Source organism: Stenella coeruleoalba, assembly GCF_951394435.1.
Source record: "Stenella coeruleoalba genome assembly, chromosome: 6".
NCBI lineage: Eukaryota > Metazoa > Chordata > Mammalia > Artiodactyla > Delphinidae > Stenella > Stenella coeruleoalba.
In genome coordinates, this window is record NC_137151.1 from 66,034,479 (window position 1) to 66,046,565 (window position 12,087).

Consider the following 12,087-nt stretch of genomic DNA (forward strand, 5'->3'; position numbering starts at 1 on the left):
TGTACCATTACCACATTGTTTTCTTTCTGCCTTCAAGCATTCAATTTATAATTTATTTATTATCTTAAAAGTTAAATACATTGACGTCTGTAATTTTGCTTTCAAATCTTCTGATCTTATATGCCTTCTCTAATTGAATTTAGAACTTTTAGTTTTCATAAATATTTTACTTTTACTTTTCTAGTACTTTAGGCCCCAATAAATAATATTAAACTTACATAGATGGAATTTAAAATGTTTCCTTTTGTTTCTTAACTATTCATGTAATCTAACAATTTTAGACATGAGATGAATCTGTACCTTAATCAAGTCATACATATTAAAGATGTAGAAATGTATATCTAGAGAAATGGTGTAAGTACACATATAGGTGAATTTCTGTCCCAACTTCCACTTGGTTTACTTTATAGTTTATTTAATTGCATTTATCATTAACGTCTACTCTCTAGAATGTAAGCTCCCTAAAAGCTAGATAACAAGACTTTTTTTAAACACTTTTTTCTTTTTTTAAAAAAAATATTTATTTATTCATTCATTCATTCATTCATTCTGTGCCGGGTCTTAGTTGTGGCACGTGGGATCTTAGTTGTGGCATGCGGACTTCTTAGTTGTGGCATGTGGGCTTCTTAGTTGCAGCATGTGGACTCTTAGTTGTAGCATGCATGTGGGATCTAGTTCCCTGACCAGGGATCGAACCTGGGCCCCCTGCATTGGGAGCGTGGAGTCTTACCCACTGGACCACCAGGGAAGTTCCAACAACACTGTTTTGATTATTTTAACTTCAAAATAAGTTAATACCTGATAAAACTATTCTACTTTCATTACACTTATTTTACAGAATTTTCTTAGCTATTCTTAATTTTCTGTTGGAACTTCAGAATCATCTTGTTTGTTCCTTACTGATATTTTTTCTGAGGTCATATTAAATACATAGATCAGTTAGATACAATATATCTTTACGATATGCCTTTTGTGATCTTCAGGAGTCTTTTAACAATTTTATTGGTTAGGTGTGTCATTTAGTGTTTCTGATACTTCCCTATCTGTAAAATGAAGAGAAGAGAATATTTCAGGGGCTTTTTTTTTAATATAAATTTATTTATTTATTTGTTTTTATTTTTGGCTGTGTTGGGTCTTCGTTGCTGCACATGGGCTTTCTCTAGTTGAGGCAAGCAGGGGCTACTCTTTGTTGCGGTGCGTGGGCTTCTCATTGCAGAGCATGAGTTGTAGAGTGCAGGCTCAGTAGTTGTGGTGCATGGTCTTAGTCACTCCGCGGCATGTGGGATCTTCCCAGGCCAGGGATCGAACCCACATCCCCTGCATTGGCAGGTGGATTCTTAACCACTGCGCCACCAGGGAAGCCGCTATTTCAGGGGCTTTTAATTTGGGATGCATAACTCTCCAGAGATCTCTATGAATTACCTTAAATTATATGCAATATCATGTATTTGTATGTAATTTGTGCTAAGTTGGGAATGTAATGTACATGCCACAGTCTAATTTTTAGGGGAGCTTATTTCAGATGCTTCTCTAATTTTTGAAATGTGTGGTTGAGTTATTTGAGTTGGCTTCTCCTTGCCTTTCTGCCCCCAACCAAGTCTCAGTAATTTGGAAATGGATGACCAGAATGCTCTGGTCGTTTTTCTTTCCTCCCTTCTCTGTTCTTCTCATCCTATCCCTTTCCCTCCTGTCCTATTCTGCCCGCTCTCTTTTTCTCAGCATACAAGAACTCTGCTTTTAGTCATTTAAATTTGGTATCAGTGGAATCACAAGGAGGGTTTCTGGAGTGCTGGTAATATTATGTGGCTTGGTCTGATTGGTGCCTGCATGGGTGTGTTCAGTTTGTGACACTTCATTGAGCTGCACACTTAGCTTTTGAGCAATCTTCTGTCAGTTATATGTCAATGAAAAATTTTTAAAAAGTTGAGGTAAAATTAAATTTGGAGAGATTATTTTATCAACTGTTTCTGTACTTCTATTTGACCATTCTATTTATTTCCATAACATCCTGTTTCTTTAAGAAATATTTAGCCTTCTTACTCATTCAAAACCATTGGATTCCTTGAAGAAAATATCTGTGACCTGTGAACTGCAAATGCAAACACATTACTTCCTGCCATTTTTCTTTTGGAACCATACCAGTTGTCTAAAAAGCCCTTTTTCTGTTCGCTTGGGGAGAGGTCTTTAGTACCTGATTATATGCAGTTGCATTTGTCATACCTCTTGACAATATGTTCTACCCACAGAGCTTTGCATGCCTAGCATAGCTCCTTCATTTCATTTGGTCTGTAGCCCAAATATCACCTCTTCAGAAAGGCCTTCCCTGACAAACCGAATTTAAAGGCACCTAATGGCTGCGTTCTGTAAATAATGCTGTGATATTATTTTTGTAGAGCGTATTTTTCATATTTTTGTTTCTCTCTCCTCTGCCCTGCCCTCTTTCCCTTCCCCCTCCCCCCTCCTCCAGTAGAAAGTTACCTCCATGAGAGCAAGGCCTTTATTCCTAAGGCCTAAGTGCCAGGCATATAGTGGTTCTTAAAAACATATTTGAAAATCTGGGATCATTAAATGGGTTTCTGTTTTGCCTTTAATTGGACTCCCTTGAAATCATTTTTGGAGTTCTACTATTAGATTAAATCTTTGTTTCACCAAGCCTTTATTGAGCACTTGCCATGTAATATGTAAGATGCTTTAGTTCCCCACACTATTTTCTCAGCGTGAAATACAAAAACCAGTTTTGTTTGTCGATCTTATAGTATCTTATAGTTACTCTTGTAAACTCAGTCCCTAGGTTGCTTAGACCATTCTTGCTGCTCTTTCAGCTTAGTTCCAGGTTGAATTGTCACTCCTTGAACCCACTGCACACCGTTCAAATGTTCTTCACTCTCTGTCCAGTAGCTCTTTTTGAATTAATTTCTTTCCTACACAGAAAGTGTCTAAGAGAGCTTTCTGTGCCCTCCTTTATCTAATCTTTTCTCTCTTCCTGCTTTTTCATTGTATCCTTTAGTCTTTGTGCCCCAGTATGTTTTCCCTTTCTTCTCTTCTGGCTTTCCTTTTATCCTTTTTCTTTCCTTCACATTCATGCTTGTAAGCACTTCAGTTAAATTATCTTAGATCACCACAGGTTTCACAGAGCCGATTCTTTTTTTTTTAATCTTTAAAGGATTTTAAAATAGAGTAGGATTTAAAAAATTTCTTTGATTTTACTTAGATTTTGTGTACCCCATCTGAAAGAAGTTCTTAAGTTTCTATTTCCCTTTAAATAAAGATTTGGACTTTAGGGTGTAATACTTTCTAATTTTTTTCATTATATGATAAATATGAAAATGATATTTGGATGGGACACACAGACAACTGAGGAGGCTGCCCAGACCCTCCTGGTCTGTCAGCCTGAGGACTGATGAAATCCATGTCTCTACACTGTAATCTATTGACCTGATGTTTGGAAGCTCTGTCTTAAGAGTAGACAGACTTCAGTAGTATGTGAACACTTGGTTTTATTTTTTTTGGTTGTGTATATTTTTCTTTTTTTAAAAAATTATTTATTTATTTATTCATTCATTCGTTCTGCACCAGGTCTTGGTTGTGGCATTTGGGATCTTCATTGCAGCATGCAGCCTTCTTAGTTGTGGCATGCAGACTCTTAGTTGAGGCATGCGGACTTCTTACTTGGGGCATGCGGACTTCTTAGTTGCAGCATGCATGCAGGATCTAGTTCCCTGACCAAGTATCGAACCTGGGCCCCCTGCATTGGAAGTGCAGATTCTTACCCACTGGACCACCTGTGTATATTTTTCTTAAGAAAGAGTTATAACTTTCATTAGATTCTCAAAGGTGTCCATGAGTCAAAAAAGGTTAAGAGTTAATGTTCAAACTGTGGAACTAAAGCCAAATGAATGGCATAACTTATTGTTTTTGGAGTAAATTTTTTTTGTTTTGATTACACAGTTTTACATATATTTGCCATGCAAAATTCAAACATTGTAGGTAGAATTAATGTAGAAAGTAAAAGTATGCTATAACCCAGTTTCAGTTAATTTCCACAAAATTTGGTGTACATTTCTCTAAATATTTTTCTCCTTACATATATTAATATTTTTTTCTATTCTTTCTCCAAAATATATGTGTGTGTATATGTGTGTGTGTGTGTGTGTGTGTGTGTGTGTGTGTGTGTGTGTGTGTGTATATATATGCTATGTAATTCTTTTCTCACTTATTTTGGATATAATTCTATTTCAGTACTTGTTGATCTCCCTCATTCTTTTTAATAAATGCAAAGTATTTTATTGATCTACTCTAATTTGGTTAATCTTTATTCTGTTACTGAACACGTGAGTTGTTTCTAACTTTTTTGCATTGCAAACTGTGGTACAGTGAATATATCTGTAGATATATCTTGCAAATTTAGGATTATTTCTGTATAATAAATTACTAGAAATAGAAATGCTAAGCTAGGGTTATGAACACATTAAGTTTTAGTAGATATTGTCAAAATGACACCCAAAACTGGATCTATTTACACTTCCATGTGTATGATAACAAATTTCTGAACATGCTTTCCAACAATGAATTAGTAAAGTGAATTTTCCCTAACCTGCAAGAAGAAAAAACATGTTTGTGTTACCAAAAATTTCAACCATGCACAAAGGTAGAGACAGCAGAACATTCAACCTCCATATACCCATCATTGGACTCAATGTTTATCAAGATTTTTGCCACATTTGCCTCATTTGCCCTTTTTTCTCTTTTGCTAAAGTATTTTCAAACAAATCCCAAACATTGTGTGACATGCTTCAGTATTCATCTTTAAAAAATACGAATATTTCCTTTCTTTTAAAAAATTTTTAATTTTTTAGTACAGAAAATTTCAGACAGATATAAAAGCAATGAGTATAACCCAACTGATATGACATTTTATTAGGAAAAAACTCCTTTGGTGCTATTTATTTATTTATTTTCTTGGCTGTGTTGGGTCTTTTCTAGTGTGGTGAGCAGGGGCTACTCTTTGTTGCGGGGCGTGGGCTTCTCATTGTGGTGGTTTCTCTTGTTGCAGAGCATGGGCTCTAGCCTCGTGGGCTTCAGTAGTTGTGGCACATGGGCTCAGTAGTTGTAGCTCGCGGGCTCTAGAGTGCAGGCTCAGTAGTTGTGGCGCATGGGCTTAGTTGCTCCATGGCATGTAGGATCTTCCTGGACCAGGGCTCGAACCTGTGTCACCTGCATTGGCAGGCGGGTTCTTAACCACTGCACCACAGGGGAAGTCCCGTTTGGTGATGTTTTTTAAGGACCAATTAAAACTACATTCTTCTGATTTGGTGCCTTAAAAATCTGAAGGGAGTGGTACTTTTCTGGCTTTGATATTGCCCCACATTCTGCTTAATGAGTGTAATATAAGAAAACCCCTTATCAGTCTCCCAGTTTCTACAAATAACAACTCAAGCTGGACTTGGTATACTCCCAGTTACTTCCCTTCACCCAACCAGATTATTCTGAAGCAAGTCCCATACATTGTAGCATTTTATTCATAAATATTTATATAGATACATGTAAAAGACAAGACTTTCCTATTCAATGATAACCACAATGTTGTTGTCATACCTACACAAGATAATTCCTTAATATTATCAAATATCCACAAACATTTTCTTACGTAATCACAGTGCCATTATCTTACCTAATAAAATCATGTAACGAACTAGTACCCAGTTCTTAATTGGACTTTTCCTGTTGTCTAAAAAATGCCTGTTTCAAGTTGGTTTGTTAGAATCAGTAAACACATAGTTATTGGGTTTCTCAGGCCTCTTTAATAAGTGATCCTTCTACCTCCTTTTTCTCCCTGCCACTGACAGTTTGCAGAAACGGAGTCAGTTGTCCTGTATAATGGTCTACATTCATGATTTGTCTATTTATTTATTTTTGTGGTGTCATTTAACTTGTTCCTTTATCTCTTATGTTTCCTATAAATGGAAGTTAGCTCTAGAGACTTGGTGTCATTCAAGGTCAACTTGTTTGGTAAAATCTCTTTGTAAATGGTGCTCTGTACTTCACAAGCATCATAGCATCTGATTTTTTCTCACTTCTAATGATACTGAGATTGATAAGGATGTAACAGCCTGATCTCTAAGTGGAAAATTTCCCCTCAAGCCTTCCTTTAATGGCTCCATTGCATGGGTCAGTTATTTTAGTAGGTATCACAAAGTGGTGATTCTCTATTTATTCATTTTTTATTTTAATAAACTTCATTTCTTTGATTATTAGAGAACTTGAGCATCTTTTCATATGTTTCTTAGCCATTCACTTTTTTGGTGAATTGTTTATGACTTTGGCTGATTTTTCTATTGAATTATTTTCTTTTTTAATCCATTTTTCTAGAGTCAAAAATCATAGATATTAATCTTTCATCTGTTTTATCTATTGTAAATATTTTTTGGTAACACAATAATTGTTTTCTGCATAGAAACTTTTGATTTATGTAGCCAATTTTTATCTTTCTTTTATGACTTTTGGTTTCAAATCTTACTTATTAGACTTCTGTTCTTTGAGATAATATAGGGGAATAGTTTATTTTCTTCCTAGTAATTTTTTTCACATTTGATTTTTGATCTGTATGGAATATATAATAGTTTGTATATGGTGTAAGATAAGGATCAAATTTATCTCCTGCATGGAATCAATTGTCCTATAGCAATTTATTGAAAGTCTTCTACCCCCCCCCCACCCCCCACATTGATTAACATAGTCATTACATAGTCTATTTCTAGACTCCATTGTGGTCCATTGATGTTATCACATTACCACAGATTTTACTTTAATTTTAAAAAATCTTTATTGGAGTATAGTTGATTTACAATGTTGTGTTAGTTTCTGCTGTACAGCAAAGTGAATCAGTTATACATATACATATATCTACTCTTTTTTAGATTATTTTCCCATATAGGTCATTATAGAGAGATTACTACAGATCTTAAATTATGTTAGCTTTATACTATGTTTTAAAGTCTAGGTCACTGTCATTAATTTTTTTTTAAGTTTTATATTTTTTTAACATATATATTCTTCCATTTGAACTTTAGAATTAGTTTGTGATTAGTCCCATTGGGATTTAAATCCAATGTCATTAAGTTTGGTGGAAGTGACATTTTTTAGAAAAATAAAAGTTTTTTCCACTTGGGAATGTAGTTTTTCTCTATTCAGATCTCTTACGTTTTTCAGCTAAAATAGTTTCTCCACCCATCGTAATAAGTTTCTTTCTAGGTATGTTGTATGTTTAGTGTGGTTATTTTGTGTTTGGTCACAAAATACCTTATTTGTGACTGTTTGGATTGTGAACATAGAATAGTTTATTTCATTTTTGCTCAAATATTCCAACCATACTTTAAAATAAGTATAAATAAGATTAGAAGGAATGTGCATACTTAAGTGTATAAATTTTTCAAATAAACTTTAAGTATTGATATTACTTATCTATTCATTAATGCAATAAGTTCGAAACAGTTAAGGAATAGAAAATGCAAATTCTTGGGAATGATCAGTTTGTACTTAATGGTTTATAAGGGGTAAAAGTAATAAAGTAATACTTGCAAGTAATAAATTGTAGTTAAAAAATATAAACTCTGTAATGAGATTTTGTTTTTGTATTCTAATTGGAATCTAACTAGAATGGTCTTTTATTAGGAAGAAATCTTCCTAAGTGCCAATTTTTATTTAAAGACCAATTAAAACTATATTCTTTTAACTTGGTGCCTTAAAAATCATAAAAGTAATACATTGGCTTTGATATTGGCCCACATTCTGTTTATGGATATTGTAAATAGAAGTAATAGATTTCTTAGCCATTAATTCTTTTCTTTTTCATATTACAGGTTTTGCAAAAGGCATCAAATTAAATCAAGTTCAAATATTCCCTGTGTCCCCAAAGACTTACTGATGATGTCTGAATTTGTTCTTCCAAGATTTATTTTTTGTCTTATTCAGTACTTAAGAGAAGGCTATAATGAACCAGGTATGTTAATCCACTTTTCATTAGTACTCTTTTTAAGTTCTCAGCAAAGTTTAGCACTAATAATGAGGTGAATTTTTTCAGATACCATTTTTTTGCTTAACATTTTTTATGTGATGACTATGAAATACAGAGACTAAATAAAAACATACTAAATATCAATTATATAACCTCATTGATACTTGTAGTAGGCACAGTTTGGCAGTCTCTGCTGCTGGGATCGTAAATGTTTCTGATCAAACTTATTTGGCCTTTTGCAGATGAGGAAATAATTATTTTATGGGGTTAAAGTGACTTTATTTGTGATTCTGTTATAATAGAGCATAATTAAGAAGTCCTGGAAATGTTTGACTTTAACTTAGATTTTTAGAAGATAAAAATTTCACCAATATCTTTCTCTCCCCCTCTCTCCCCCTCTTTTTTGTAGAGGTCTATACATTTTTATTCCCCTCCATATATAATAACTTATGAGAGGGTCAAATTGCTCACTCCCATATTACCGGTAGAATGCATGGGCGTAAGCATCCTAATAGTATTAAAAAGAGAAAAGAAACATGCAAATTACAGATATTCTTCTTACCTTTTAAGATTTAGTCACAATCTTGATTAATATGCATTAGTTAAATATTTGTATTTAGATAACATTTATTAAAGTTCTCAGTCTGACATTGTGAATTACAGATATCAGTTAGTGGTATGAAACAAATTTGTTAACTTTTTATGATGTCTTTTACCTTTTTAGTGATACTTGCATTTTTATCATTTAAGGGACTGCATTTGCATTACTTTTAGAGCTTTTAAATTATTTAATTCTATAAATCTTAAATCCAATTTGAAACTATGGCACACATGTTTATCTTCTATTTTCCATCCTAAAAGTGTGAAGAAATATGTATCTTCATCATTTCTAGAACTATCATGTTATTTGCATTGTGAGCGAATACTTATAGTTCTTCACTTTTACATTTTAAGCAAAATATACAATCTTTTGTCAAGTACTTCTCTTCCTCTCAGAGTATGTCTTAAAATATAGAAAGAAATATTATTTTGATTTAGTCCCAAACTGCTCTCTCTTTGGAATGAAGGAAGTGGAGACCAGCTGGGTTATTGAAATTGCCTTCCATTTTATTTCTCATATGCTAGTTAACAGATTTTTTGGATGTTTGCATTTTGTACTACAAGTGTCCTATTTTAGAAAAGTAATAGGTAGAAATCATTTATTATGAGAACCATAAAGCTTACCATTAGTTTAATCAAAGAGTAATTCATACGAGTGTATTATATTTATTTTTTCCTTGGTGACATTTAGCAGTTATAAGTGGTAGATGACATACATACGTAGCTTTGATAATTATGTTACCATTATCTGAAAACATAAAGGAATGAATGGAAGTACTTTTTTTGTCTTAAGATGAGTTTCATGAACTTAGGTTCATGAAGTTTCCCTCTCTATATTACCACTTGTGCTCAGCATTAATTTCTTCTGTGTATGCAAAATCTCTGCATTACTTTCTGCAGAGATCACTGTTTAAAATTAAAGAAAGGACTTGAAATCATCTAATCTGAGATATGGAAGCTCAGATAATCTTGTGGTTTGACAGTTGCCTTGAATTCCATTTCCCATTTCACCCTACCATCCTTAGACCAGTGCCAGAGCTTGTGTTAGAGCCCTTGGAAATCAAGAACAAATGCTAATTAAATATCTACTATGTTACTACATAAGTCATTGGGGAGAATATAAAGAAGAATAATATACGGTATTGGTTTTCTACTGAGAAAGTAAGGTTTTTTGGCTTGGGTTCCATGACTCAGAGTTATCTAGAATTTCATTCACAGGTTATCTTTGAACTAGGTTGTGAGTTCCTTGGGGGTAGGAACTATGTCTTATTTAGTTCTGCTTCTCAGTGCCTGTCGCGTAGTAGATACTGAATAAATATTGAATGAACTTGATGACCCCTTTCCTGGGCACACAGGCCCCCTGTTAGCTTCGTTATATGTATTCTTCTTTTAACCAGTTATGGCTAAGCCCTAAATCTCTCTATTCACTTCTTCCTTTTAGACCTCAGTTTCTCTAAAACATCTTTTTTTTTCTTTTCCTCTTAAATATTCTTTTTTAGTTGCTGTTCAGGTTTCTTCTCTCCCCCTCTACCAGCATATCTTGCCTGGTATTTTAAAATTGTTTTAGTAAAAACATCCGTATTTTTCATTTTAGTTGCTTTGACCTCTAGCTAATATGAATCTGTATTTTTGGAATATGATAGTGGATGGGTTATTTGCTGCACAGGTTTAAATTTAGAGCTGACATAATTTTGTCCTAATATTCTTATACTATCTCACTATATTTCATTTCTCCTTTTATTTTAGAGAGTGATCTTAACTTTTTTCTTAAACACTGTTTATCTAATTTTGAGATGATCTTATGATTACATATATATATCTGGAAGTTTAGGACCCTAAATTGAATGCTTCTTACACAAATTAAGTGCTTAATACCTTATGAAGTCATCTCTTTTCCCCATCAGTCTTTTCTCAGAGGACTGACTTCCTAAACAAGTCTATCCTAGGCTGGGTGCTTGGTGGGCTCCTGCTTTCTAAAGAGAATTCTTATATTAACTTTTTGATTATAAAATACTGTCATCTAAGTCATCATAATTTTAAAGAATAAAATATTGTTCTTAGCAAAGTATTTTAAAGAAAGTTGATTATATTTTTTTTAGCAGCTGATGTACCATCAGAAAAAGACCTTAACAAAGTCCTTCAGCTTTTGGAACCTCAAATTTCCTTTTTAGAAGATCTAACTAAAATGGGAGGAGCAATGCGGTCTGTTCTTACTCAGGTTTTGACAAACCAACAAAGCTACAAAGATCTGACTTCTGGTGAGTAAAATTTAGAAGAGAAGAAAGTTAAAATTTACTTATATTACTAAAATAATTTAAAAGTTGTGTATTTTAGAACTTAAAAGTAAAATGTAGATTTTTTTTAATAGAATGCTAAAGCTGGAAGTTATTAAGAATACTTCTTAGTTTATGGATGAAGAAATTGAACCCCAGAAAAATTAAATGACTGGTTTAAGACCTCACAACTACCTGATTTTAGAGTTGGGACTAGAACCCAGGTTTCCTAAATTTGGTGTGACATATTCGTAATTATATTCCACTTCCCCTTTTCCAAACAATAACAGCAACCACTTTTGTGTCTTCATTTTTGTTATTCTAAACATTTGTGTCGTGTGGCCTAGGATTTTATAGTGATGTAGAGTTTAAGTTATAAAACTTGAAATTATTAAGTATATTTGTACTGTTATATAAAATAATTTCATTTTTAAACCTTTAGTTCAAATTTATAGTATGGTAAATATATCAATTATTTAAAAATCTTATAGTTTAAATAGTGTTCTTTATGCTGGCTCATGAACAGCATGTTTTGAAAATTGAAGTATACCTTCTTTCTTTAGAGTGGTGAAGTTTTTATGTGTACTGTTAACCATGTATTATTTAGAGATAGTCTTATCTGATGTATTTATTTCTTTAGTGAGTACTCATTAAGCACCCACTGTGTGCTTGGCTTTGGGCTAGGTATTAGAGCTTGGAGTAGGGAAGGTACGTAGTAAGCCAGGTACTCCTATCTCTGCCCTTATAAAGCTTATGGTCTAGTGAGTGAGATGACATTAACAAAGTCTCCAAACCAAAATATTGTGTAAGTATAAACTGTAGTAAATAACTGTGAAGGGATAGGACAAGTGTGTATAAAAGGGAGACCTGATTTCACTGATGGAGGAGGTAGGAGAGCTTCACTGAGGAAGTGACATTTGAAGTAAAACATTGAGAGAAAGTCATTTAGCTAGAGGATGTGGCGAGTTGGGTGGTAATGGGGTGGAGTTGGATTCCGGGTGGAGAACATTTTCTGCTTCTGACTACTGGACTAGCCCTTATGTCAATAACATAAAACTGGAAAAAATGTGAGGCAGTTGTTTTCAGACATGAGACAGCAGGCAGCACAAGACTATAAACCTTTGGGAGAAAGGAAAAGCATGAGATGAGCCTCAAAATTCTCTGAATCTCTGTCTGGGGATAACTTCCTGACTGTAGTAT

At 33.6% G+C, this 12,087-nt stretch overlaps 1 protein-coding gene across 7 annotated transcripts in view; it reads left to right on the forward strand.

Moving 5' to 3' along the window:
* UBR3 (ubiquitin protein ligase E3 component n-recognin 3) overlaps positions 1-12,087 on the forward strand; it is a 224,976-nt gene that overhangs the window by 30,419 nt on the left and 182,470 nt on the right. For 6 of the 7 annotated variants that reach the window (XR_013828877.1, XM_079925164.1, XM_079925166.1 and 3 more), the window contains exons 2-3: positions 7,860-7,999; positions 10,714-10,872. Coding sequence is in view for 6 of the 7 variants with exons in the window: in XM_079925164.1 (XP_079781290.1) it covers positions 7,860-7,999; positions 10,714-10,872 (299 nt within the window). In the remaining variant the exon portion in view is untranslated. The remainder of the gene's footprint in view (positions 1-7,859; positions 8,000-10,713; positions 10,873-12,087) is intronic. The other variant, XM_079925165.1, reaches the window with a different exon arrangement.